The sequence below is a fragment of the Callorhinchus milii genome, unplaced genomic scaffold (assembly GCF_018977255.1).
Source record: "Callorhinchus milii isolate IMCB2004 unplaced genomic scaffold, IMCB_Cmil_1.0 Scaffold5, whole genome shotgun sequence".
Lineage (NCBI taxonomy): Eukaryota > Metazoa > Chordata > Chondrichthyes > Chimaeriformes > Callorhinchidae > Callorhinchus > Callorhinchus milii.
In genome coordinates this window covers 13451805-13479793 of record NW_024704746.1, presented here as the reverse complement: position 1 = coordinate 13479793, position 27989 = coordinate 13451805, and the positions used below count along the sequence as shown (strand labels likewise).

At 40.0% G+C, this 27989-nt stretch overlaps 2 protein-coding genes across 2 annotated transcripts in view; one reads left to right on the top strand and one right to left on the bottom strand.

Annotated features, from left to right (window-relative positions):
- Positions 1-15: 15 nt before the first annotated feature.
- LOC103174757 (calcium-binding mitochondrial carrier protein SCaMC-1) lies at positions 16-20460 on the bottom strand. The gene is made up of 10 exons (XM_007887298.2): positions 19908-20460; positions 13808-13934; positions 13016-13103; positions 9390-9501; positions 6631-6789; positions 4077-4229; positions 3537-3644; positions 2652-2819; positions 1333-1483; positions 16-944 (listed from the first exon to the last, which is right to left on the bottom strand). Exons 1-10 carry the CDS (start codon positions 20094-20096, stop codon positions 757-759), a joined length of 1443 nt encoding a protein of 480 aa, XP_007885489.1. The 5' UTR covers positions 20097-20460; the 3' UTR covers positions 16-756.
- Positions 20461-25077: 4617 nt separating this feature from the next.
- Positions 25078-27989, top strand: part of fam102bb (family with sequence similarity 102 member Bb) — a 32793-nt gene continuing 29881 nt past the window's right edge. The window contains exon 1 of the mRNA XM_042334988.1: positions 25078-25345. Within this exon, the coding sequence (XP_042190922.1) occupies positions 25197-25345 (149 nt within the window). The 5' untranslated portion in view covers positions 25078-25196. The remainder of the gene's footprint in view (positions 25346-27989) is intronic.

Here is a 27989-nt window from a genome sequence, read left to right as displayed (position 1 = left end):
TTTGTGACATCCTCCTGACATGAAAGGTGCTATATGAAATGTATGGATTATTATTTTATTGTTAACTTTTCCAAGGAAATTAACTGCATGTTGATTCTGCTATTACTACTTTTTTCCATTATATTAAACACCTGAGTATGTTCTTATCTGACTGTGGAATCCTTGAACCTGTGATTAAAAAAACGGTTTTGACGGCTTGCTCCCACCTCACAAATGTAGCATCACAATAAAGCCCCAAAACAGAAATAAAATGTCATTTAAAAATCATTCCAAAGACAACAGTTAAAAAAAATTCTATATTTTTGTAAACACCTAATTATACTTCATAACATTCAGCTACAGCATTCAGGACTGTAAAAAGCCGTGAAGACTTTTGTTTAAAAAGTTTTTGAATTCAATCAGTTTCAATTATATAACTGCTAAATTGAAAGCCAGAAGTAAAAATTTAGGATTCTACTCTTTGAAGAAGACAATTACAGCAAAGAATAAATCGGCTCCTTTTGTGGTGAAGGACTTTGTCCGAAAGACAAAGCTTTTTCACAATCTTCAAGGAATGATGCTAAAATGTATTACTCCTGTGTTTTCACAGCAATGAATTGTCATGAGTAATATTTAAGAAAAAGGTACTCTAGTTCATATCAACTATGCTGCTTCCAACTCCATTCAGAGTTTGAAGAATTCATTTTAATTTAATAAGCTGCTAAATTCTTCCCCTCAACCCCTCCCCTGTATCTGGCTGCATGGACATAATCCACTTTATCTGGATACAATTCCCAAGGTAGACTTCATGTTCTCATAGACGACATAGCTGATGCATACAGCAGGAATAACTTTCATGAAGTTAGGAGCCAGACCTCGGTAGAGTCCAAGCACTCCCTCCTTAGCCACGATGCTTTTAAATAGTTCGACCATGTTTTGCGGATGTCCCCCTCCTTCCAGTGACGCTGCAAAAATGAAACAGTATTTCATTTTTTATTATTATGCTGCACTGATTAATTTAAACAACATGGATAGTGCAGCTAGTTGTACTTTTTCACTAAAAAGCACGAATTTGAGCAGGCATGAAAGAAGAAGGCATTCATCCAGTCTATCTGGCCTGGAATACAAAAACTTCAAACCACTCTTATGTATAAAGAAAGACACATATTTTTTGATAAACTGACCTTCTCCTAATGCCCTAACAAGAGACATTTTAATATTGCATCACCATTACAGATTACAATGCTTCTATGGGTTGGTTATAAGTTACAGTTTTTTTAAAATCTGTATGGAGAGTCTATAAAGGGAAGAAATTGTAAGCTATATTTATGAGTGATCAAACACCTTACTTACCCTGTGCTTGCATGCGTGTCCTGATCAGGGCTAAGGGATAGCTGGCAAGTTGACCACAGGTACTAGATGCTGTACCACAGCCTAGTAAAACCAGAACTCCTGGATCTGCAGAGTCCTTGGCATAATTATTCAACCAGGTGTTTTTCAGCGTCTGAAAACAAATCAATGATGTCACACACACAGGGCATGATACAAATACAGGTTCCTTGCTGATTTGCTTTAGAAATGGCTGGTATAGTCAATTTTCGCATGACATTTCCACTCCAGAAATAGGATTTTCCAGGTGTAGGTGACATTCATGGAAATTCAGACTGATTTGGATATTCTTAAGCAAGTTGATGGGTTTCTGCAAGACACCTAACTCACCAAAACAAAATTAGTTTACTAGCTTCAGTCTAACTACTTCAACACAATGAAAAGTACTTTTTAAACATAATAAATAGTTTGTTTTTCAAAATATTAAGGGATGAAAGGAACAATAGGACACAGTGTATTCCATTCATGATGTTTTGTAACGTACCCGTTCTATTCTGAACTCAACAGAAACAATATTTAGGGGTTAATGTTATCTGAATCCCTGGATTGATTCAAAATAACAAAAACATGTTAAAGTTACTGAAATCTGCTCCAAATAAAAGCCAGCCTGTTATTGTGCATTTTGCACAATATCGGGCCAGTTTGGGTAAATGATTCAGTAACCACAAAACAACATGATAAACATGGGTGTTTACTCAGCAAAGTAAAGAAGGAGATGGTGGTGTGATGCTCTGCCTCTGGTGGAGATACTACTGACCCGACTGGATCCACTCCACAGATCCAGCCACGTGTGACATAGACATGTGACTGCACCAATATCAGTTGTGCAATAAACTATCTCCTGAACCTTAAGGCCAGAAGAGGGGAAAAAAAGGGAGTAAATTGTGGCACAAGCTACGCACTTTGATTTGCTCAAGGGGCAGAGTGTACATTTACAGCTACCAGACAGAAAACATGCACTGAACATTTAAAATTTAAATCAAATGTGATTCCATGTGTAGGTAGGATGCGTGGAATTCTCCATGCATGTGTAAGTGTGAGACACTATAAGAGACTAATGCAGAGTCCACTAACTAATCAGGTTTGCCTTCTAGGGATGGATTTCTGCTGCACACAGTAATAGATTTTGTAAGTTTAGTGGCTAAGGAGCTGGTTACAAACTACGGTATACAAAGAACAGACTGCAGGTCAAAAGTCTTTCATTATCCTTCAGTTCTACAATCACAACCATCTCTGAAGATGATTATTAGAAACTACAATCATTTCACAACTTATGTGCATACCTCATAAATTGCAAGGTCTATACCAGCATAAGGAATAATGCCTAAAATATTTGGAATGTAGCCTTTATAAAAGGCAATCAGGCCTTCCTTCTTCAAAATCTTCTTGGCACAATCGGTTATTCCCCCATATTGGCCAGTCTTACGCAAGGCGAGTCTGGTCTTCAGAACCTAACAATGACAACGATCGACATAAAGAGAAGCAGCATGTCAAAGTATTATTCCATGCAAGTAAAACTCTAGTAATTACATTTCACACTATTCATACATAAAGAACAAAAAAAGTGCCGTTTTTAAAAATCATTCCATGTACTAGAACGAGAGCTGTTTTGGTCATGTCGCCTTTGGAGAACATGGTAGAATATACGCCCTGATACTGTAACCAGATAAACAATTTGGAATGGGACACGGGTGGACAGGAAATAAAACCTACATGTTCTACTGGGCCGTGCGTGCTGAGCACTCCATATGTCCACAATCACTATCTAGAGACAAGGACATGTATTGAGAAGAAATTGCTCCAGGATCCAAATTTGCTCTCTTTATTTAGCATCACTTTGCAATCGATGTTAAACTCGCTACTCGACAAGCTTTTCAGAGTGCTGAATTGTGCAGATTCTAAGCAATTTTGTAATGGTTACAAAATAAACTGAGTATATAAAAAAAATTGGTTTAATAGCAATTATGTTTGTAAACTACAATTTCAATTAAAAACTAGATTATATACATGGACATTTTAGATGCTTCTCGACCAGAATAACACCTGGCATGGGAATCTAATTATAAAGTTTATCTTTGCCTTTTGGGAAATAATATGGGTAATATTGTAACCATTTCCCTAAGATTTGCTTGGCATTTCTTCTGAATGTGTATTTTAAATTTACTTACCTCCATGGGATAAATGATGGTTTGTGCTGTGGCACCAGCCAAGGAACCAGCCATAAATCTTTCATGTGGAGCTACAGTTTTCCTGTCCCCTGCAAACAGCTTTTTATACTGTGAAGAAAAAAAACCCAATAACTTTAAAATAGCATTTACTATTCTAATTTAATCCTGCTCCACTCAATGGCTCTTCGAGGACCCATGAATGTAGAAAGGTTATGACTTGTGCATTTGTACCTCTTTGTGGATCTTGTACATTTATCCAGCAAGGACTGTATGCTTTAGTGGGCTAAAAAGATTCAAAGCTAAGGTAACATCAGACAGCCGTTCAACCTTCCTAAAGGGACACTGATGAACATTGTATGGCTGATCCAAGTCATATTGAAGAAAAGCACAGGTTAAAAAGATAAAAATCCAGCCATCCAGAATGTTGAACAAGGATTTGACCTGTAAGCAATCACTTTAGTGTGAAAAATAATAAATAATAATATCCATGACACTGCTTTGTGTGCAATCGGCTGGACTGAAACAAAATGCTGTCTGTACCTGTTCATATGTTGTGAACTTCAGCGCTGTTTCAGGTGCTATTTTAAAGACATTCATGCCATTTCCACGCCACAGGGAAATAATTCCGCCTTCTTTCAGCATTTGTTTGAATCCATCATACATATTCATTTTGTTTGTCTTAGAAGCATGCACCTAGTTTTAAAAGAATAAAGAGCTTGTCAAAAAGAAATTAGTGGCAAAGCTTCTTAACTTATAGATTCTTCTATAAAACTATTATTTTCACCACAAATCTGCAGAGATGGATTCTTCAAAAGAGACAAGAAATATATAATGCCCACATGTTCTATAATATGCAAACGTACTACTCTACATTTCTGAAGGGTTACCACATTTAAGGTAGTGTACTTTTAATTAAGGGAACTGGATGGTGCAATGAGTTAGCACATTGGCCTTTCACTTTTGCATTTGAATTGAATCAAACCTTTGAGCTGTAATGTGTAATGATTTTGTGCAGTCTCAACCTATGTTTCCTCTAATTTTTAAAGGCTGTGTGTGCTGCCGTGAAAAAAAGTGCGCGGCCTTCAACAGACTGCTGCACAGCTGGGCACACACGCAGCTAAGAGGGAACAGCGGTCTCAACTCACACTTGGTGAACATGGCCCCATAGCATAAAACTGACCACAATTCATCACTTCATTGACATCTCACTCAGAGGTTTAAAGAAACAGCTGGTGTGTGTGTGTAACAAAAAGGTGCGTGAAGAGGGTTTTTGTCAATATTCTGCAGTCTTTATCCCCAAGGATCGTGCACGTGCAATGCAACAAAAGACACTTTTAGAGCAGTTATGTTTATTTATTGAAGATGGTCAAGTGTGATGTGTTGGATTGAATCCTTTTTATATCAACATTGGTAGTGCAATTAGAGGACACTCCCAATTTCAAGTTCAGAGACTCTCAAATCTACTAACTGATGCATCTGCTCATGGAGCAACTGGGACTTCTGTCTGTTCATCGAAATACAAAATAGTTTGTTTCTTCAATCTGTGCTCAGGTGGAATGTGCATTTTGTATTCTGTTCAAACCCCACATCTGTTCAATCACTAGGTTCACCTTCTTTCACCTCTGCAATATCAACATCTTATGCCCTCTTATACTTCCATCACACCCACCATCAATGCTGGTGTTTTCATAGTCTGATTGCCCCACCTATGATTTGCATAGCTAATGGTTGTATTGTGTGCAAAGCTTCCAGGCAGCCATCCATTTATCTGTTTAAAAAAATCCCACTTTGAAGAACAAATTATAAGTGACCTCTCGACCTCGCTACAGAGTAGATTGCAATTGAGTCCATCAGTTAAAGCCACAGAAAGGGCAGGCTGTAACGTGTCGCCATGTGGCATCACTAAGCATATTGTAGGCAGAATTCTTGTCACACATGAATCTAAGAAAGCATGTGAGTCTTAATCCTGTGAAGTGCCTTCAAACATCCACCCACCGTGAAAGGGGCTGTACTAAATGCAAGGATTAATTTTGCTATTTACTGGCATTGTCAAATCCTTAGATTCTAGAGAGACTGCAGATTGCGTTGTGCAGAATTCCTTGTGCTCCAGTTTGTACAACTATCAGTTGTGTTGGACGCAAGGTTTCTTCTTTGAGAAAAAAATAATCCTCTTAAACCTCCCTAGAAGCACAGGCTCTTCTATAGCAAGAACAAATGAAATCACTCAGATTAATATCATGAACATACAGCATTTACATAGGAATAGAATACTGATTGCGTAACATTCATTTAGGTATTTTATGATACTTTATACAAAGTGAATACATTGAAAAACAGTCAAATGCGCTTACTAGAATGAGTAGGGTTCCATCCAAGCACCATACACAGAGAGGGAGAGTCTTTGCTTTACCTTTTCTGTGTGTGGTTAACTCAATGGCGGTCAACTCCATGGTTCTTCAGGCTTTAATTAGTTAGTTCTTGAAATCGGCAGGTGAATATATGTTTTTCCTTAATATTTTCATTAACATCAAGCAGGTGCTTCATTTTGATAGATTGTATCAACCATTCCACAATCTCTTGTGCCTTCCAGCACACATGTGGAGGTGTTGATGGTTAATTGTAGTTTTCCCTAATGCTGCCCTGGCCAAGATCAATTAACTCAACACAGAAAGGCGATCAAACCTGGAAGGTGATCTGTGTGGCTCAGTTACACACCAGACAGTAATTACACCGTTTAAGGGAACTCACAATGACTCATCTCTTAGATGCTATTGAATTTTTTGATGATTACACAAAAATAAAAGAACTTTTATCCCGTCTCATCGCATCGAAACTTCGCAAAGCCATTTTACAAGAGTTCTATTCGCAGGCATTATTGAGAATGATTATTAAAGAATGTAAATTATAAATAATGCACAATTTTGTGTACACTTCCAGTTTACAATATTTGGAACACAAAATGTATAGAAAATATTTCTTGGCAGATATTATAATTTTAAACTGGTGCATATGTTGAAAATCAGTGAAGGATACCAAGAAATTAAAAAGACACACATAATGCAGTGTTATAATGCACCAATATTTGACAATGTACCTGCATTAGGACTTTAAGGCGATCGAGGGGGGCTGTACCAGTACGGGAAACAGCCCCAGCCATCCCCCCAGCCACTAGTTGTCTCCACCAAATGCCAGTTTTTTTCTCCTCTTCCGTGAATTCATCTGGTACTGTTAGACTATCACCTATGTCCAAAACCTGAAGAAATGAAGCACCACATCTGTAAGGTACTGTACCTGATGAGCGTTCTAAAAACTATTCTACATCATAGAGACTCAGCATACATTTTGGCTGCACCTATAATATCTTAATTGATGATGTTTTATTGTTGAAAATAAAATGACAATAAAAGATCATCAATTAAGATATTATAGGTGCAGCCGAAATGTATGCTGAGTCTCTATGATGTAGAATAAAATGACGACAGGTGGCATTATCTTTCCTTTCTATGCAATAATATTCATTGACAGAATTTCAAAAGAGTAATCTGTGGATTTTTTTTAAAAAAGAAAAATCGAGTTTATAGTCTCTACTTAATAAGCTTTCCACTGATCAGAGATGGTAAGTTGATACATTTCTAGAACTAGACATCACTGGATTTTCTGCTAGAGTAACAACAGCACACAAAAGCCTTTCTTCCCTTCATTATGTCTCCGCTGGTCCTATCAAATAAGTATCTGCACCTACCCATTCTGAGATTGTGCCATCTTCGTCCACATCAATCAATAACTTTTGCCTGCATCGTGGCTGAAATACTACCATCCTGATCTTGCCACAACCCTTTTTACCGTTACAGCCAGCTTGTTACAGCTTCCCTTTACTGAACCAGAGCAGGAACTCGAGTGCTCAGGCATCAGAGCACAAATGGCTTTGGGGTCTGTCCTCTGATTTAAGCAGCCTTTTAAAGACTAGGCAGATAATCCATCAAGGTGTTCGTAAGTGATTAACATAGCAAACATTAATACATTATATCAAAAACATTTTCTGGATTCACCTTAATGTGAGCAGATACTTTTACAAAATAATGCCGTCGGTTCAAATAAGATGCAGCATGTAATCAGTGCGAAGTAGCTTTTATTATTAAAAAAAGAATGTATATTCACAAGCATTTTTTAAAAAATGTTTTTATTTTTCAGCACTGTGCTCTAAGACACACTTGATCATGCTGTTACTTTTCCCTTCTGATACTATTTTATTCCTTGTTGTGTTCTACGTCCTGTCATCAGATGACCTATCAATACAGCTCCTCTGACAGCAGACTTAATTACTGTACAAAATGATAAATAGACTTGTGGTGTTTATTTTGTTTAAAAAAACGATTTGCTACAGTTTTTATAACTCGTCTTCAGTGAATTGCTTTGGGGATCTGCAATGAGCACATGTCAAAATAAGCACCTCAATTTGAATGATCACCAGATCGCTAAATGGTTTGTAAACTATTTTTGGATTGCAAATTTTAATCCATTACAATCCATATGCAGTGATGTTTGTCATGAACGGAATGACGTATGAATGATAAATTTAAATATTACCTGAATTTTTTTTAAAAAGGATTTTCTACTGCCACATTTAATTCAGGACAGACAACTTCAGGGTTTCCTTCCCCCCTATTAATTGTTCTGCTAAACGGAGAAGATCATCACAAGCAGCAAATATCTAGGTTATCTATTATTGGAATGCCAAGCTGCTTACAGTAAGGTTAGGGTTCAATTACTGTCTCATGGAGTGAAAAAATGTTGCTGATGCAACCGAAAGCCTTTACTGGTGGCTGACGTTTATGCTTAATAACATGTGAATCAATCTTTTCCATTTTACACACTATATTTTTCTGTAAAATAGAAAATTGTATTCCTTTAAGCTTTGTTAATACAAGAATCACGGCGACTTCATTCTGTACTCTGAACAGACCTTGTGCCTGCTCAGTAATACTGCAGCAAATCCAAACAAGCTTCATATAAAATAACATGGCAGCATGATCTTTCCGAACAAAAAAATCATAGTGAAACAAAAGAATATTGAAATGCATGAACGGAATGATTCAGAAAAATATATTCGACCAGGAGAAATCAAGTTAAAGAGAATTACAGTAATCAAGTCTTCGGGACATAAAATGGCAAAAAAGGAGGTAACAGATACTTTGAATAAAAAGGAATATAATAAAAATTGATTAGTAACCATTAAGATTATAGTGCATGATACATGTCCTTAAAGACAATGTTTGCTTGTGACCTTTGTGCCAGGTTCTTGCTACATTTAAGACGCTGATGAAATAAAACTGTGTTTTCATAATACAATGAAAACAGGTAAGAGGATAGATATCACCATCACAAGAGGATGTACTTGTTAGCTGGGGAAATAAGTGATGCTGTGTCAGATGTATCCAAACAAGATTAAATGAAAACTTTTAAAGTTTAGTTTTAGTGTGTGATGTAAAATGTACTGGTATGATCGTTTCAGACTTCTCCTCTACTTCTATTAAAAAAATGAAATATACAAATTTAGAATTATACAAAAAGCTACCACTGCCCACAAAAGCGAGTGCAGCTTCATTTTGAATATTTGGCTAAATTTTGTCTGTGATTTCCATTGCACGAATGGCAGTGTTAAATTCAATGATTTAAATATTAGAAAGAGGCTAAATTAGAATAACACATTGGTAAACAATTAACACTTTTTCTTACAGAATTAAAGACCTTACTGATAGCAAATGCACATACCGCCAATTCCTTGAAATCCCTTCAAAAATATCAGAATTTCAGCAAGTAAGAAAACATTAAGTTCACAGGGACTTTGCTCACCGTAGAATGTTTCCAGAAATGAATGATTTCTTCAATGCTCGTAGCTGGATTAAACATAAAATGGTCCCGCCATTCATTCCAATCCACTGTCAGTGTCCCATCTGCATCTATACTGCAAATAGAAAGCAGTTAGTTATCTAACACAATCTTCTTAATAAACCCTAATAGTAAATCCTTACATTGGATATTGCGCCCTTCAGATTGTCAAGTGTCTCAGCGATTTATTCCAATGTGTAGTGTATATTGTAGAAAATGCCGTAGCCATTTACACACAGCAACATCCCACAAACAACCACTAAACAAATCAACTAATTTTATTTGGAGAGTTGTTGGCCAGAACAATGGTAGAAACTCACCTCTCTTACCTAATAATGCCATGGGCTTTTAACGTTCACCTGAACAGGCACAAACAAGACTTCGGTTTAATTTTCCAGCTGAAGGACGGCACCGCCATCAAGTGCAGCATACTCCCAGCATTGCACGGGAGTGTCAGCCTAGACTGAGTTCAAAGTCTGAAAGTGAGTCTTGAACCCACAATCTTCTGACTTAGGTGAAAGTGCTCCAGTGTAGGTTGGCCTGCCACTTTAATGAGCAATACATCAGTCAAGAGGATGCCATCAATTTATTAATTGCCATTGAAGGAATTTTACAAAAGTCATCACTGAACAAAGACACGGGGCTACTTATACATGATATCGCCTATAATGCAGCACGTCTTAGATCCATAAAATCAGTCACTGCATCGACCAGGTCTATGACAAAATGACCACTGGTCCCATTTCTGGGTCAACTGGTCGCAGATGAAATAATTTCTTGCGCAGAAATTATACAGTAGGTCTAAATTTATTAAGTTCTTAAGCATCAAGTCAAAAATGCCCTTATGTGCACCTCCTTCCCCGACATCATGGTCAATGCCGATGTCCTTAAAGCTGAGCTACTCATCTGACTTCTAGATCGCAACTTTCAAATTCACAGATCACAGCTTTTTGCTAAACAAAATCATCAGACCCTGCTTGATCCCACTTCCTGGCAAACAAAATCTGTAGTCCACGAGCAGAAGGATCGTGGAGACCTGGCTTCATGCCATTGGCATTAAAACCTGGGTATTGTAAGATTCCAACTCCAACACATCTAGATAATTGATAGTCAATATTGAAGGAAGTTTTGAAACTTGAAATTACACCCTATTATCAATAACCTTAAAAGTACTAGTTTAACTTTAAAAATTTCAGTTAGACACAATCACTAATTTAAAAAAAGCTTGCCTCTGCCCTGTTTTAAACCAACTGAATAAACTCAGCAGAATACTGACTTCTTAATTTAAAAGCAATTAGGTTGAGGATAATGAACGGAGGTGTAAAGGAAATTTGTAAAGGAAATTTGTAGCAAATAGCCGGAAATGGAACAAAAACAAAATCTTCAAAACAACACATTTTTTTAAAAAAAGCACTGAACATTTTACCTCAAATGACATTTATATAGAGATGGAATCAGCATGGTGCTCGTTAGCGCCTTGGGACGTCCTCCTGACGTGAAAGGCGCTTTATAAATGGAATCTTGTTGTTGTTGTTGTTTATAGTAGCAAAGCTCCAGTGCAAACCTGGATGCCGTTCTTCAGACTTCTTAATTTGCAGTGTAAACCCTCCTCATTCAACATGGAGTTAAACTTGCAGAGCAAGGCAACTGCACTGCCCTCACTGAGCACTTTTGCTTCATGACACAAAATCCTCAATATCAGCCTTAACGTACATGGGTGCACAGACTTATCAGTGAACAAAAATAGGCTGGCAACAATGAGATACGGCCACATCTTAGCCACACCCAAACTTCTCAGAATTGGTATGCTTGTGTGTGGGGTATACATAGGTGAGTAAAAGTATAATTTCTGATAAACAGGTATAAAACAAACTTTGTTAAGGATTTACTTCCTGATAACCTATTCCAGCTGTTAATTACTCTCTACGTAAAGGAATACTTCCTATTGTCAGTCGTAAAGTTAAACTTCAGGAACCCGAACCTGTGTCCTCTTGTCCGGTGTTTTAACATACCCAAAAGCACTTTTCTGGGTTTACTTTCATTTTCACTTTCTATACTCCTCGACATGAAAAGTATTTTCTCTTACACCCTCTTTGTCGTTATTCCTCATCCTCCCAATAACAATAATAATCCTTGCATTTGATATAGTGCTTTTCACATATTCTAGACGTCTCAAAGCGCTTCACAGAAATATACTGTAAAGTAAATTGACTGTATATTTGTGGGCGAAATCCAGCAGCCAATTGCGCACAGCAGTTTCCCACAAACAGTGATGGATTCAGTGAACAAATTATTATTCATTTTTATTTTTGAGGAATTATTTTCAGACATGTGGAGTAAGGAAACTTACCCAAGGTTTGGCTCTGCCGGGAATCGAACCCAGGTTTCTCGCTATAATCACTGAGCTACAGGACTCCAGAAAATCAGTTATTAGCCTCAAAGCTTCTTTCTGCACTGCTTCTAAAGCAACGGTGGCCAATCCGTGGCTGTCAAGAAGCTGCCCACTGAACATTCGCAAAAATCTAGGGTTTTCAGTTCTTTTCTTGATCGAATATTTCTTGATTTATGGCATAAATCAAGAAATATTCAATTTAATTGCTGTGGGCTATTAGCTGCTGCATTTTGCCCACAAAATATACAGTCAGTTGACTTTACAGTACATTCTGTGAAGCGCTTTGAGACATCTCAAACACATGTTAAGGTGCTATATCAAAAAATGCAAGGATTATTAATCATTTCATTCTGTTGGCCAACTATAAAGGCTCCGTTATGTGATATTAACCAGAACAGTGCAAAGTCCTCTAGGTGTGGCCCAACCATCTTAAGCAAGACATTCGGGGACCTAAGCTAAACTGATTGTGGAAATAAAAACTGAACAACCTTGCACTGAGTCTGCAGATCCAGATTCCCATTTCATGACTCGGAGACTTTCCCTTCCTGCTGCACTCAGACCGATTCCTTCAGCTTTCCTTTGAAATCATACAACTCCTCCAAGTCTCCAGATAATGCCTGCTCGTACGATATCTCTGTCATTCCGCTTCAAAATCTTTCTTCTCTTGCAGCACTAGACGTCAGGTATCCCGACCCACCAGTGCTGTATCTTTTAAGGTTTCCTTCCCTGGAACCTACCGTTTTACTTCAAATGCCACCAGCTCATAATTGTTTATTATGGCAACGAAGGACACATCAGCAGAGTTCTTTGTTGGCCTTCTTAAATATGATTCCACTACAGACTGCTCTTGAGTGCAGAGTAAGCCATCACTTTTAATGCTTCCTGCCTGATTTATTGCCAGAGAACCACAAAGTGGCAGCAGACGATTATAAGTGGGTTTCAGAATGAGGAAGGAAAAGGAGTGCTAATCTCAGGAGACAAAGTGAGCATGTGGGGAAAATAAATTGGCTTTTCAAACACCCACAGTTCTAAGGCAAAGATTGTGGATATCTAATCTTGTCACATATTTTGTCTTTTATGTGCTCAAAATCTCTCATCATTCAGATAACTGGTGTGTCTGGCTCAACAGAACCATTGTCACTATACAACCGTCAAGAAATAGAATATTTACAAGTAACAGTTTATTATAGCAGCTAACCTCTGAAGGATCTTTTTTGCCTGTTGAGGATCGATGTGCATTCCCAGTCCTTTAAGAGATTCCACAATTTCAGAAGCATCAATAGTTCCTAAAAAAAAGTATACCAATAATTTGGTCAACAATAATTAATGCATGATAACCTGCTATTCTGATAGCAAAGTACATTTTGTTGTTGCAATACACTGTCTAGAGAGTCTGTAACTTTCACACAATGAGGTTTCAATAACTGTCTAGGTTGAGAGGACATTTTCTCACACACACAAAAAAAATTGCAAAGTGAACTAACTGGAGGTGATAGCACATCCTCCAAACAATTAGTCGCACCAAGACATTTTGAAACCCCTGGCCTCCCAGCTAGGGAGTGCTGTACACTACGGGGAGGAGGTAAGCTAGAAATTAAAGGAAGACACTGCACTGGAGGAAACAGCTAATAACATCCAAGTAATCCCCCCCCACTCAAAAAAATATTTTGTTGGCAACACAGCAAAGAGCAATGAGTCAAACTGAACTAATCAGGTGTTGGAATGCGTGAGAAAGCTGCTGCTAAGTGGAGTATTTTAACGCGGGTGAAAAAAAAAACTTTAACTTTTTAATTCAACTCTAGATGGACCTTGAACTACAACAACAACATGCAATTATATAGTGCCCCTCTCACAGGGTAGCGCCCCAGAATTATCAACTCATTTGCTCTTATTTATTTGATACGGTTGGTGTCGTCTTGCAGTAACAATTCAGGGACCGACAGCCATATTATCATTTTTATCACATGTTTCAGTGAAGCTCTCGACTTACCATCATTATTTTTGTCCAAACTTTTGAAAGTCAGTTTTAGTTTTTTCTCATGGTCTCTGAGGTAGTTGGAAAACTCCTTGAAATTCAGCTGTGCTTCCTGATCAGCGTTCCCAGCTTTAAACATTTTCTGTTTTAAAAATGAAATTTTAAAAAATGTGAACTTTAGTCAAAGTTTTATCACCTGCAGTAGAGTATTAATTCTTACATTTCTTTCTCCAATAAAAAATGGAGAGTCATCGTATAAAACAGTGGAGTGCTAACCTAAATGTACATTCCTTCAAAAAAATAATGTAGTCACTCAATCCACAACTGTTTGTTGGACACTGCTGTGCACCATTGGTTGCAGCGTTTCGCCCACAAAACATACAGTCAATTCACTTTACAGTATATTCTGTAAAGCGCTCGAAGACATGATAATGCCTATATCAAATGCAAGGATTATTATTATTATTGCAAGTGCCTCTCATCTGTTGCAACAGTGCCACCATAAGGAGATGCACTTTCATGAGATTAACTCTTTTGGTCCAGTGTTGGTCTGGCTCAATACCACTGATGTACAACAACAGCAAATAATAATAATGATCCTTGCATTTAATATAGTGCCTTTCACGTCAGGGGGGAGTCCCAAAGCGCTTCACAGGATTTGTAAAGCATAGTGACTATTTTGTAGGCAAATGTGGCAGCCCATTTGATGATCAGGACACCTAGTAACATATTGACTTTCATTTTACAGGAATCAGTTACAGACTTACTTATTTCCTCCTCACTGAAATTAAAAATGAATGCACCATTTCCTACTCTAACTCAATGCTTACAAGATTGCAGAATTCTTCCTTCCCCTACCCTCTCCTTTCTTAAATCATTTTGAACTCAACTATGGTATTACTTAACCACCTCGCCTTGACTAATCTGATTTCTCCCCCAGTCTTTTCAAGCTTTGTGACGGACTGGATCATGGTGCCTTGAATTCACCATTAAAAACAATAGTATTGCTACTATTCATTTTAATACATCACATAACTTTATATGCAATGATTCCACTTTTGCAAACCTTGCTTTTTTAAAAAAAGTGTTTGTTCTTTATTTGGTTTTGTTTTATAGTTTTCTGATTTTTATTATATATTGTAAAGTTCCCATTTCTTTCTGCCAACTGTTACAGATAGGAACGTAATACATAAAATGGTCATGGTCGTTCTCATCAACAACTCCATCCATATCAGTTCATAGGTAACTGGGATAAGAACCAATTGTATTTTGGGCTTCACCTTCAGTGGACTTCATAATAATAAATGATGATAATAATAATCTTTGCATGTGATATAGGATCTATAACACACAATACAATTTACATTTATGTAGTGCTTCATGTTGCGAGGACATCTCTAAGTGCTTCAATATCAATGAAATGCTGGGTTTCATTTGGTGACTTTGGTGGACAAATGGGGACTGGCCTCGCCAAATTGTCTTGTTTATATTTCTGACTCATTCACAATACATAGAAAAAAATGTTCTTTTTATATAAAGCAAACTTGCTATAAGAAAATGTTCTTTTTCACAAAAGATAGGAAAAAGCAAAGGTGGAGTTTTAAAAAAAAGTTAAAAACCCGTAAAAAAAAAATTGCCAGTAAACTGACTAAAACAATGCAGTGTACACACTGTCCCTTCCTTCTCATCTCCTTTCTAAGGCATTGTGTCCCATGTGGCCATATCAGTTACAATAGATCGATTTCTCACATGATTTCCTCTGATCCTCTCCTTTCTCCTGAATGGCGAAAGTGAAATTGAAGCCTAATGTTGTGCTCCACATTGCAAACCTGCTTCACCTGACATCAACTTTGTTGAGCATTACACACTGACAGGTTCACAGCCCGATAATTTAAATAAATTGCAAATAAAACAACCCGTCACAAAAACAGATAAAGTGAGAGTAACTTGGGCACATTTACAAAATGAACCACACACCGGCACTAATGATGCTAACCAACCAATAAGGGATTCTACTGATGAATAGAGGTTTGAATGTGTGTTTTTTTGCAATGATAGCGATCCCATAAATGGTGCCACAGCACATTCCAAAGGAACACCGAAAATCTAGCAACCTACCCTACACTAGCAACAGTATATTGAATGGCTTGCTTATTCAAAGCTCAGTATTTCAGTTACAAAATTCCCACACTCCGTTAATATATACATATATACAGTATATATGTGTTTATAACAGATATGTGCGTGTATAGATATATATATATTAAATCCTTACCTGCTTCCATTCTATGAATCTGCTCAACTCATCTGAAGGAATTAGAAGAAATACTCTAGTAACAGTCCTGATTTCAGCTGGGAGTTCTTCAGGCTCGAAATACTGATAATCTCTGTCTTCAGACTTTGATTTGGGCACATGCAAATACATGTACAACATCCCTAGCCCAAATTGGTTGTGTAGTTGGAGTTGCACTCAAAATGATTTTGCTGTGCTCAGTTAATGCAAAATTGCCACAACTAGGTGTTCACAGTCAATTACTGCCTCAACAGAAAAAATCCTTCTGAATTGGCTCTGAAAGGACATCCAGTTACAGTATTGTTTTCAGTTACCGGCCTTCACTTATATCCCATTTACGTTCAGTCAGCTGCGTCTAACTAGCTCTGCTCTTGTGTTACAAACCTTGCATATTAGCAAGAACTTCGCCACTCAATGTTCAAAGCTTTAAATCTCTTCCATACTGGTTTAAAGCTGCATCAGCCAGGCAAACACAGTTATAGCCAGTGCTCCTCCCAGAGTGCTAGGTGTTGCCCTTGGGCTATAATGTGTTGAATTTCTGTGCTACAAATCAAAATGAGATTTAACTATTTCAAGGCAGCATTTGCCTGAAATCAGCCAGATAAGAAATGATTTGTGATGGATGCACACTTACTTTCCTCAATTCAGTATTTCATGTGATTTTTTTGTTTCTCTGCTGCTGTGATTGTGAACAAAACTGACACCTATTTATGGAAAGTAATGCAAAAAGAAATGGAAAAGCAACATACATAACTAAAACTTGTGAAAAGATTATGAAGCAATACTTACTCAGCTGAAATTCATTTTCCTTCTAATTAATAATTGGACAAACTTTCCACAGCTAAAATTCTGCCACCTGAATTATTTTAACATCCTATAAATTGTTTATAGTAGTAATAAGCGCTCTGAGACTCTGCCCCTCATGAAGGGTCCTATATAAACGCGAGCTGTTCCCCAAGAGGTCAGCACAAGTTGAAATCAAATCATCCTCAAAATCAATCTGAATGACTCCAATATAAAAAACAACTAAACATTTAGCTTCTAGAGCTGCATTCACTTGCTCACAGGCAGACTGTTCATTTGAAAACTACAAAGGATGGATTTAAAATCCAATCCAAGAACAAGAAGCTTATTGCTGGTACTGGTCAGAATACTGACATCTATAATATAATTGTATTTCTACAGAGAAATTAGGTCACTTTGGTCTTTATTTTAATTACATTACACAGCAACTGATCTCAAATCAAAAAAGACCAGCAAACTAATGCAATCATATCACAATGGCCCATAATTTTCATGATGAAATGATCATGTACAATCAGGAGTCCTATCTTTTAAGTATCACATTTGTACAATAATATATAATGATTAAGGTGTGAAGGCTTAGGCAGACCAATAAGACCATTTGTTTTTGAACCCATCAGGCAATTACTATACTATACTGAGATAGGCCACTATATGGAGTGGAATCATTTTGTATGTTTGAGCATATAAAGAGAAAACACAACACACATTCATCTACCATGTGTATTTCCAGTTATTTTAAAGCAGCCTCACCCTGCAAAGTTAGTGAACCAGAAGAATGTGAGGGTCTCAAACATGCAAATAAGAGCAGTTATATGCTGGCAATGCAGACATTTGGAGATCGTGATAAGACGCTACATCAAATACAAGGATTATTATTATCCAAACTGGCCTGAGTCCGGCAGAAGATGAAATCCAATCTGCAGACATCTAAGAAGACTGGAAGAATTCAGATACGCCCAATCAAGAATATTCAGATGCATTCTCCCAATGTCTTAGCAAGCTTTTTTTTGTTCAGCTGGGTGTCTGACACATGCGGAAACCCATCTCCAAGCTTAAGAATATCCAAACCAAGCTGAGATTTCCATGCATCCCACCTACACATGGAAATCCTAGAGATAGATTGTTGGAATGGAATGTGCACTCTCTCCCCGGAGGGTGGTTCCTGTTTACCTAATTCTGGAAAGTATTAGGTGCAGGTTTGCAAAAGCCAAGGGTTGCGGACCCAGTGTGTGTGTCGGGGTACTGCTGGAGTCTAACCAACTAAAACAGCACAGCTTGCCATTGATATTGCTGTTGATATTGAGTAGCACAGCTGTGTGCGTAACTGATTTGTGCTGAGTTACCCATTATTGTCTTGGGTAGCTGTAAGAACATGACAATTATCCTCAGTTCCTCAGGTTAAGGAGAAAAATAGGTTTGCATTATCCACAGGCAACAAAAAAAAACTGGAGGGGAAAATATAAAACATAGTGCCATAGCAAAAAAATGAGCACAAGTCACACTAAACTTGAATCAACACTAACTGTAATCACCGGTAAATGGAAGATAAATGGTAAGAAAAACAGAACAAATGGCATTATCAAAATGTGTGTAGTTACTGTACCCTATAGCAATTGAACATGTTATAATTAAAGACCCCAGTGAGTAAAGTCATTAAAGTGTCCAGTCAGCATCAAGGTGTGCACATACACCAGCACAAATCAAACCAGCTGTTCCTGGTCTTAAAATACATCATTATCTACACTCCCATGGAGACTGCACTCAGTTTATAGGGAAGGGTGTGCAGGATTTAATGCAGTCTGTAGGATTTATGGTACAGGGTAACCCCATTATAACGTGCTCATTTTGGTGCACGATCTTAGGCCCCCCGTTATCCACTACCATGAAAAAATCACCAAAATCCATAAATTCAGGTTGCCACTAACATTGCTTCCTGTGCATTGTGTGCATGGAGTGCCATTGATAATATAATATACATTTATTGTATTGCAGGTCAATGTCTCAAAACTCGCTTCACACACTGCTAAATGAGCACCCGAGCTGTGGACAGGAACCAAAGAGAGTGGGGGGGGGGAAAGATGACTGAAAACGTGGTCAAAGAGGTAAATCTTGAGGTGGGCTCTGAACGTGGGGAGGGCGTCGAAGGGACTATAAGTAGGGTTGTGGGAGGTCACAGAGCACCACAAAGGTAGGGTGGGATGAGGCTACGGAGGATTTAAAGATGAGAACGACGATGTTGAATTTGGAGAGGTAGTGATGGAGTCAGGCGTGTTCCAACGTTACGGAGGTGAGGGAAAGCTGCGGGAAGCATGTTTTTTTTAACATTATAAACTGTAGCAACAAACTAGATAGGATGTTGTTGGTTATTTGCTTATTTGGTCAGATTAAGTAAAACTACAAAAATATAGGAAGTAAGAGGTTTTGATTTGTACAGCTGAGTTATAACCCGACACAGGACATCCATTCATTCATTGCCCGTACGCACCAAAACTGAGCAATCATTGCCTTTACAACAACAACAAATTACGTTTGTACAGCGCCTTTCACGTCGGGAGGACGTCCCAAGGCGCTGGACAGTCATGGATTTGGACCTGAGCTGAGTGGGTGGGTGGGGTGGGTGGGTGGAGTGGGGGGTCGGGATCAGGAGAGTAGGAGTAGAAGGGTGACAAGAGAGCACAGTGGAAGAGGTGGGTCTTGAGAAGGCACCACAATGCACCACTGTGAATCCATTCCCTATGTAATCCAACACTGTCGATCCATTCATTCCCTTCCCCTCCCTCTCCCCCCTCCCTCCCTCCCTCCCTCCCTCCCTTGTAACCCAACACCATGCAGCCATCTTACAGTTGATTTTTTTCCCCCCCTTTTTTTGGGGGAAAAAAAACCCAACCAGTGATGTGGGGTTTGAGCTGGGAAAGAGTTTAAAGCCTGGTGGGTTACCACCCCCCACCCCACTCCCTCCCCCTCACCCCCCCCCCTCCCTCCCTCCCCCAGAGACAAGAGCTGTGACTTTGTAACCTGCTCAGTAGACGTGTCCAGGTTGACGCCCATCGCCCGCAGTCCCTGGCGCAGTTCCTTCACATCCACTTGCCCGTCCTTGTTGGTGTCCAGCTTGGCGAACAGCTGGGCGTAGCTCATCTCTCTCTCGGCGTCCCTGCCTTCCTTGCAGTTGGCTTGAGCGAACACGAACCCCCTGACCAGCTCCATCTCCTGCCCTGCGCTCCAGCCTGTGTTATTATGTGTGTGTGTGTGTGTGTGTTGTGTGTGTCGGTGCAGGGAGGGGTGGGTTGGGGGGAGGCTGTTTGCAGCAGTCTGGAGTCAGGGAGAGATCAGAGAGAAAGAGAAGAGATGTTATGGAGGCTGGGGATGGGGAGGAACATCCAACACTCACAACGCCCTTTCAACCACAGCTAACAAGAACCAGGAAGCATCTGTTGCCACAGGCACCACTTAGCATAACGACTGACTTATTAGCCGGTTTCGCCACCACCACCGCCACCGCCGCCGCTGCTCATTTGCACCGCGTACTCAAGTTGATTTCCCGGTTTCTTTCTTGGCCGCAGTTTGAGGAAAAAGTTTTTTTTTGGGGGGGGGGTTGGGGTGGGGTACGTAAGGAGAGAAAGCCGAGGGATATTTCTATTGGGTTTTACAAGGCTTAGTCATAACGTGGGTGGGTTTATTCCTTTCGCTGGTAAAGTCGGGAATTTTATTTTGTGTTTTGCAAGAGACTACACCCACATACAAACTAAAGGAAGGGTAGTTGCCATTTCATGGTGCGGCTCATGTCTTCTGAATGTTGAGGGATTCTCGGAACGTAGGGGGAAAGAACAGGAATTCAAGACACTGGTTTGATCTAAGGGATTAAATGATGGTTCACATCATCATCTAATAATAATAATCCTAATAATAATCCTTGCACTTGGTATAGAGTCTTTCACGTCGGGAGGGAAACAACAACCTGCATTTATAATAGCGCAGCTCAGTGGAGTGAATGTGATGTGGTGATGGCTAACATGTTAAATAAGTCTAGATTTTTCTTACATATAGGCCCAACAACAGATGATTATCTCGGTACCTTTCTTTAGGTTGCTTCGAGGTGATGCACGGTGAGGTGAATCATTTCTGTGTCCTTCATTTATCGCATATTGTCTTGGAAAATGTAGAGGGTGGGGAGGGGGTATATACGCACATATAATAATAATAATACTAATAATCCTTGCATTGGATATAGCACCTTATCGCGTCTACGCGCTTGTCCAAATAGATTAATAAATTGAGAGCAGTTTTGTACTATGAGCCCATTGCACTACCTAAGTCGAGAATGCTTAAAACCCATTTAATATGGGATAAACTGAGGAGACATTCAGTGTATAAAACGCGGTTGGAATTGAACACTGGACCCCTTCCCCTCATTATAGCTCCAGATTTTAGAAACTACCGGTCTCATTTATTTTGTTCAACATAACAGCACTGAAAGTGTCTGGCCTGTAGATGGTGCTTTAACACCAAAGTCGAACTAACAGCTCCCACCACAATTCTCTAGCCAAGCATTTATCAGTGATATTATTAAATAACCAAGCCGATTCTATTTTATTTAAAAATATACACAACCAGGAAAATCTGTGAAAAGAGAAGAAGTAAGGATTATAGATTTACACATGTACTGAATTCCACAAATCAGCACTCAATGAGTATTCGTTTTTAATACTTTTTAAGAGCTAGAGTCCCATCAACTCTCTATTAATAAAATAAACACTTCAATGCTGGTCCAAACTTTTAAAATTAAGTGTCTAATTTAAATTTTTATGTGGTGTTCGCTAAAATCAGACAAAAATTATAAAACCAGCTAATGTGAAATTGAAGGAGAATGAGACAACTTCCCTGAAGTGATCTTGTGTCACTTGCCTAAATCAGGAGTTCTGCTCCCAAAACAGTGAACAATGTATGTCTATTAAGTAGACTGAAATAACATATAGCATAGGCTATTTTCTTTAGAACAGAAATAGCAACTGGCAAGGCACCCTCTAGTGCATTCACGGATGAAATATGTTAAGTATCTTATTATGTAATGTAAGTCGATTAAGCCCCTAGCTCAAAAGCAAAATCGCAATCTATTCAGCAAAGTATCAACGTTATATGTTCTAACAATTCACATATACTGCAGGAAACAATACTGTTGCAAGGATCCTTAATCCCCTTCAGTCCCATGGTTCATGCAGCTATCTTATTTTAATGCTAAGTTTAGTGGAACAAACAGCAGTGTGTTTAATCTTTCATTAACAATTCTAAATCCAATACCTGTTTATATGTCGCACTTTGTCATAATAATGTTCAATTTTTAAAATACCTTCATATTCAGAGTTGGGATTTGGGTTTGTTCAATTATAGGATTTGAATATTTGTGAGATCAAAGTTACAAAGCTAATTCTGCTTACCAGAGCAGAAGTCCACCTTAAAGCAGAAAGGAAAACAAATATTGCTTACTGTACCATGTGTACAGTAAGCATTCCTTATGAATTATCTATGGGCAAAACATGAAGTCATATTAATTGACATTCTACAATATCAACATTCCAGTAGATTGTTTGAAATGTAACCATCTGTGATAAATAAGTAGATACTAAATATTACACAAGGAAAATAAGACTGTCCATTAGTTTGCTTCAATAGACGGATTAAATTGAAGAAATGTCAAATTCACATTTAGTGGTATATTCAATTTTTAAAAGATATTCTCAGTATGCATATATAGCATAATTTAACTGAAACTCCAAGTCCAGTATTGCAATCTAGACCTTCCCCTGCCTGCCACAATTTGGCCTGTGAGTTTGTAGCCCACTAAATCCCTTAGTTTAGTCAGATGATCTGCTTCAATATAAGCAGCGAGTAACCGTAACCCTGGAGCACAGCATTCTGAACAGAGTTCAAATTCCAGTCTTGATTGACATTCATGTTCCATCTCCCTGTTGGGTGATGAAATCTCCTGCCTCAGCCAAGCCAGTCGTGGCAAGGAGAGAATGATAGTGTGAGGGACCCCTTCCTGCATTTCTCCTGTGGGATCAGCCTGAGAGACATATATACTTGGAGTTTTGTATGAGATATCCCATATCATTTTTCCAAACAAGGATATTATGAATGCACGGAGCTGGGGAAGAGAATAGTCATCAAGTAAAAATAGATGTTAGTGTATATATCGGTCTTACTGTGTCATGAATGTGAGACTTTAAGATTAACGCCTTTACTGGTACCATATGGCTAGATTCTATCAGATCAAAAAAAATGAGTAATAGTCATCCATCCCCTCATTTTCACTGCTCGAACCTGGCCTCCTTCAGTCTACTACCTGATTCAAGGAGCACAAAAATATTTCTGCCCTTTGTAGTATTTGTTCATCTGAATCTACATCTATCACTACGTTCTTCAAAACTGTTCCTAAGCAGACATAGTGGAACCCTGTTACAGTACAGTCATTGATGCCCATAATATTCCAACCTGCCTTATAGTGGATTGTGATCCAAGATTAGCCGCTGGTCAGTGAACTGCATGTGTCCAGAAAGCTGGCCTTCTTCCAGATCATTGGGTCACGGTTGCGGTCACTATAGTTGGAAGTACTCATGCCTCTAAGACAGACTTTTGTGGGTTCAGGAGCTATGTCAGGACTTTGAACTCACATTCTAGGATGACACTTTAATGCAGTGCTGGGTGGGGTGGGGGGCGCTGGTAATGCAGCATTTGTCTTGAGGTGCAGTCCATTAGATTAGATTAGATGTTGAACCAAAGTTCTTCTACCTGTTCAGGTGGATATTAAAAATCCCGTGCCATCAGTTAAAAAAAGAGAAGAGTTTCTCCCGGTATCCTGGCCAACAATCCTCCAGATAAACCCGGGACACTCGCATGGTCACTGTTTGCAGGACATTCCTGTGCATAAATTGGCTTTCATCAGTGTAGTTTACAGTAACTCCTCAAAGCCTACCAAGTCGGTGAGCACCTGCCCTGCTCCTGTCCCCACCCATCAGACCTGCCCACAGCAGGTGAGAGCCTTCAACCTTTTTGCCTTCATTCTCTGGAACTCCATTCCTCCTCCTTTCATCTCCTTTCGAGGGCCATCTCAAAACCTCCCCATCTATTTGACCACTATGCTTTTGGTCATCTTTTTCCCTCCCCCACTGCCCATCTCCCCTTCCTCCGCAAATGGTTCGGATTGACACGAACGTGGCCCTCAGATCCAATGCAAAAAGGCTTTGACAAACGCTAAGATCGGAAAAAACGCTTCAGAACCCACGTTAAGCTTTTGAGCACATTCCAAACGCAGCCCTCGAAAAGCATTGCAACCGGAATCTTTTTCTCTTTTTTTAAAAAAAAATCAACGAATCGACAATAATATTGAGTCCAATGTTCAAATACGGACCTGAGGCGCAGTCTCCTGACTGAGTGCAGGATTTCTTCCCCTTACTCGAAAAAAAAGAGAGGAGGCAACACACCACTCCCCCCCCCCAAAAAAAATAATAATAATAATAATAATATTGTAGTCAAGTATGGATTACCCAAGATGTAACTGTTCCTTTTAAGTGAGGCTGAGCAGGCGAGTTCTTTTATAATCTCTCCCCCCACACACCCCACACCCCACACCCACAGTGAGTGACCTGTCTCTTGCAGCTCCCAACCCAACACACAAGAAACTATCAGGTGCACCAGAGAGGCTTTACACACACAACACAACACACAACACAACGCACACACACACACAACACACGTCTTTTGCTGAAACAGGTTTCTTTCTGTGAGCGGATGTGATGCGGGATGAAATTGCAATGATGTCAGTAATAACTTCCCTACCTGACTGGCTGGAAAGTGTTCCTCCAGCCAACACAGTCAGTCAGTCAGTCAGTCAGTGACCTGTTGGTGGCTTTGCCTTTGCCTTGTGCTGGTCTGTCTGTCTGTCTGTCTTGCAGTCAAGTCACTCTCATAGACCAACCACCACCATCTCCTCCTCCTCCTCCTTCCCTTCCTTTCCTTCCTCCCTCCCTCCTTCCTTCACTCTCCTCTCTCTCTCTCTCACTCTCTCTCTCTGTTTCTCTCTCTCACTCACTCACTCACTCACTCACTCTCTCTTTCTCTCTCTCACTCACTCTCTCTCTCTTTCTCTCTCTCTCACTCACTCTCTCTCTCTCACTCACTCACACTCTCTCTCTCACTCACTCACTCACTGGCCATGGACTCAGACTGAAGGCGATCGGTCGGCCCTTCCTCTCGCGAAGGTGTTGGGTGGTGGTGGTGGTGGTGGTGTTGGGGGGCAATAGGGAATTGATGGCTTTCATCATGACCAAGAAAAAGAAATTCAAGTTTCGGGTTGGTTTTGAACTCGAGGAATTGTCTTCGGTGCCGTTCGTGAACGGGATCCTCTTCTGCAAAGTCAGGCTGTTGGACGGGGGCAGCTTCACTGAGGAGTCCTCCAGGTAACAGGGGAGAGGGGGGGGGCAGAGGGGGTGGGGGGGGCAATGGGGAGGGGGTGGGGGGGCAATGGGGAGGGGTGGGGGGGCAATGGGGAGGGGGTGGGGGGGGCAATGGGGAGGGGGTGGGGGGCAATGGGGAGGGGGTGGGGGGGCAATGGGGAGGGGGTGGGGGGCAATGGGGAGGGGGTGGGGGGCAATGGGGAGGGGTGAGGGGGCAATGGGGAGGGGTGGGGGGGCAATGGGGAGGGGGTGGGGGGGCAATGGGGAGGGGGTGGGGGGGCAATGGGGAGGGGGTGGGGGGCAATGGGGAGGGGGTGGGGGGGCAATGGGGAGGGGGTGGGGGGGCAATGGGGAGGGGTGGGGGGCAATGGGGAGGGGGTGGGGGGCAATGGGGAGGTGGTGGGGTGGGGGGGCAATAGGGAGGTGGGGGGGCAAATGGGGAGGTGATGGGGTGGGGGGGCAGAGGGGGTGGGGGCAGAGGGGGTGGGGGGGCAAATGGGGAGGTGGTGGGGGGGCAAATGGGGAGGTCGTGGGGCAAATGGGGAGGTAGTGGGGGGGGCAATGGGGAGGTGGTGGGGTGGGAGGGGGCAATGGGGAGGTGGTGGTGGGGTGGGGGGCAATGGGGAGCTGCTGCTGCTGCTGTCCCCCCAAAACCTCCTTCACTATAACGCTGCTGGTGGGAGAAGTTGATTTAACGTGGAATGAGAAAATACCGTTATCACACGAAAGACTGTCCGCATTAACCCTCCCCCTGCCAGACAGTGGGAGTCTCTTCACTTTGTTTTTAATTCCAGCTGCACTCACTCACTATTTATTTATTTGCTCACTATTTATTTATTTACTCACTCACTCACTGACTCACTCGCCTATCTATCTATTTAGTTATCTATTTATTTACTCACTCACTCACTGACTTTCTCACTCACACACAAGAGTAAAACACAGCAACGTGAAGCACAGAATAAACTGGTCTGGAGCTGCTTTTGAATTGAACCGCCCTTTTTTTTTATGGTGGGGGAATCCTGCAGAGCTTTCTGTAGTCGAGCAAATGACTTGGAACCACTCAAATTCGTGTATAAACCGTGTTTCTGGGTGTTTTCCCCAAATCTAGACTGTTTAAAACCAGGAGCCCCAAAGTAGAAAAAGTGGTGGTGGTGGTGGTGGTTGGGTTACATGAAAGGTTTAGAGAGATATGGTAGAAGTAGCAAAAATAACAACAAAATTCCCTTTTGCATATTGTGGCAAAAAAAATATTGTTCCTCACATTGAAGGCTGATCTCAATTTTAATAATTGAAGTCATCTTCATCTTTTAGACAGGAGAATTGTCTTAAATACTTATTGGTGCTTTTGCAGTGAAAGTTGCACTCCACCCACGTTATGGAGTGAGGATTGGTTTCCTCCCCTCCCATTTTTAAAAAAAAAACACGTTTCGAAATCATTGGAACCAGTTTTGAAGGACTTTCTTTTTAAGTTCAGTGATGCGCTAAAGCAGTGCTGCATAATAGGGTAACTGATCCGTTTGACTTTACTGCATTACTTCAGACTGCATTAGGGGAATGTGAATTGAAATGTATTGGGAGAAGAGAATGATTTTCAAATTGGGGTCTGAAAGAAAAGCTGCACACCAGTCTTGATCGTACTTTTACCAGGGTATTGTTGTTTGTTTTTATTTTGGGTTTTTAATCACCCAGTTTGTAAGATACTATATTTCCATTCGTTGTTTTTCCTTGTGACACACATTGTTTCCAATCATGAATGCAAGGAACCATCTGATCCTGTTTTCTTTGCCAATAAGAGCCCATAAACTGATCATTCTAAAAGTCTTAAGGGTTGACTCATCCTCTGTTTTTTTTAGGCAAGAATTGTTTTCCTCATCCCTTCAATGGAGGATATAATCTCGCTTTGGAGAATCAGATGGGTTTAGGTCTAGAATTCCCCCAAATAAGAGATGTGAGCCCAAAGCTGAATAATAATAATATAAATCCTTGCATTTGATATTATGTCTTCTAGACGTCTTAAAGTGCTTCACAGAATATACTGTAATAATATAAGTGAATTGAAGGTATATTTTGCATAGAGTATAAGTGAATTGACTGTATATTTTGTGGGCAAAATATGGCAGTTAATTGCACACAGCAGTGGATTGAGTAGCCAAATTATTATTTTACTGGATACTGTGCAACACTGTGTTATTGGTCCAAATAGTGCGGTTCAGTCACCATACACTTTATCCCTATTTAAAAGTTACCATAAAGCTGTTAATAATCAAAAGTCCCATTTTTAATGTGGTCATTTTCTTGGATGAGATTGAGCTTTAAACAGTTATCTCAAACTACTCTTGTCCACTCTATACACTTTTTATTTAGAATCTTGCTTTGCTGAAGCTTTTTCTCACCCTCATCAATATGCCCCCCCTCCCCTTTTTCTTTCTTCTGGGTATAGTTGCATTATTATTTGAGTTTAAAATCCTTGTCCTCACATTTAAAACCATCCACAGTCTTGTTCCGCCTACCTCTGAGACCTCTGCTCAGCGGGTACTAGCCTGCTCCATGTCCCCCGCCCTGCCCGCTCCATCGGAAGTCAGGCCTTTAGTCTTTCTGTACAAACCCTCTGGAACTCCATCATGGAGCCCCTCTGTCTTGCCTT

Excerpts from the sequence above, each read along its gene's own strand:
- LOC103174757 (XM_007887298.2), bottom strand. The coding sequence starts at position 20,096 with ATGGAGCTGGTCAGGGGGTTCGTGTTCGCTCAAGCCAACTGCAAGGAA. Across the intron at positions 13,104-13,807 it reads TTTGGACAAAAATAATGATG|GAACTATTGATGCTTCTGAA; the intron begins GTAAGTCGAGAG and ends ACTTTTTTTTAG. Across the intron at positions 945-1,332 it reads GACACGCATGCAAGCACAGG|CGTCACTGGAAGGAGGGGGA; the intron begins GTAAGTAAGGTG and ends TCATTTTTGCAG.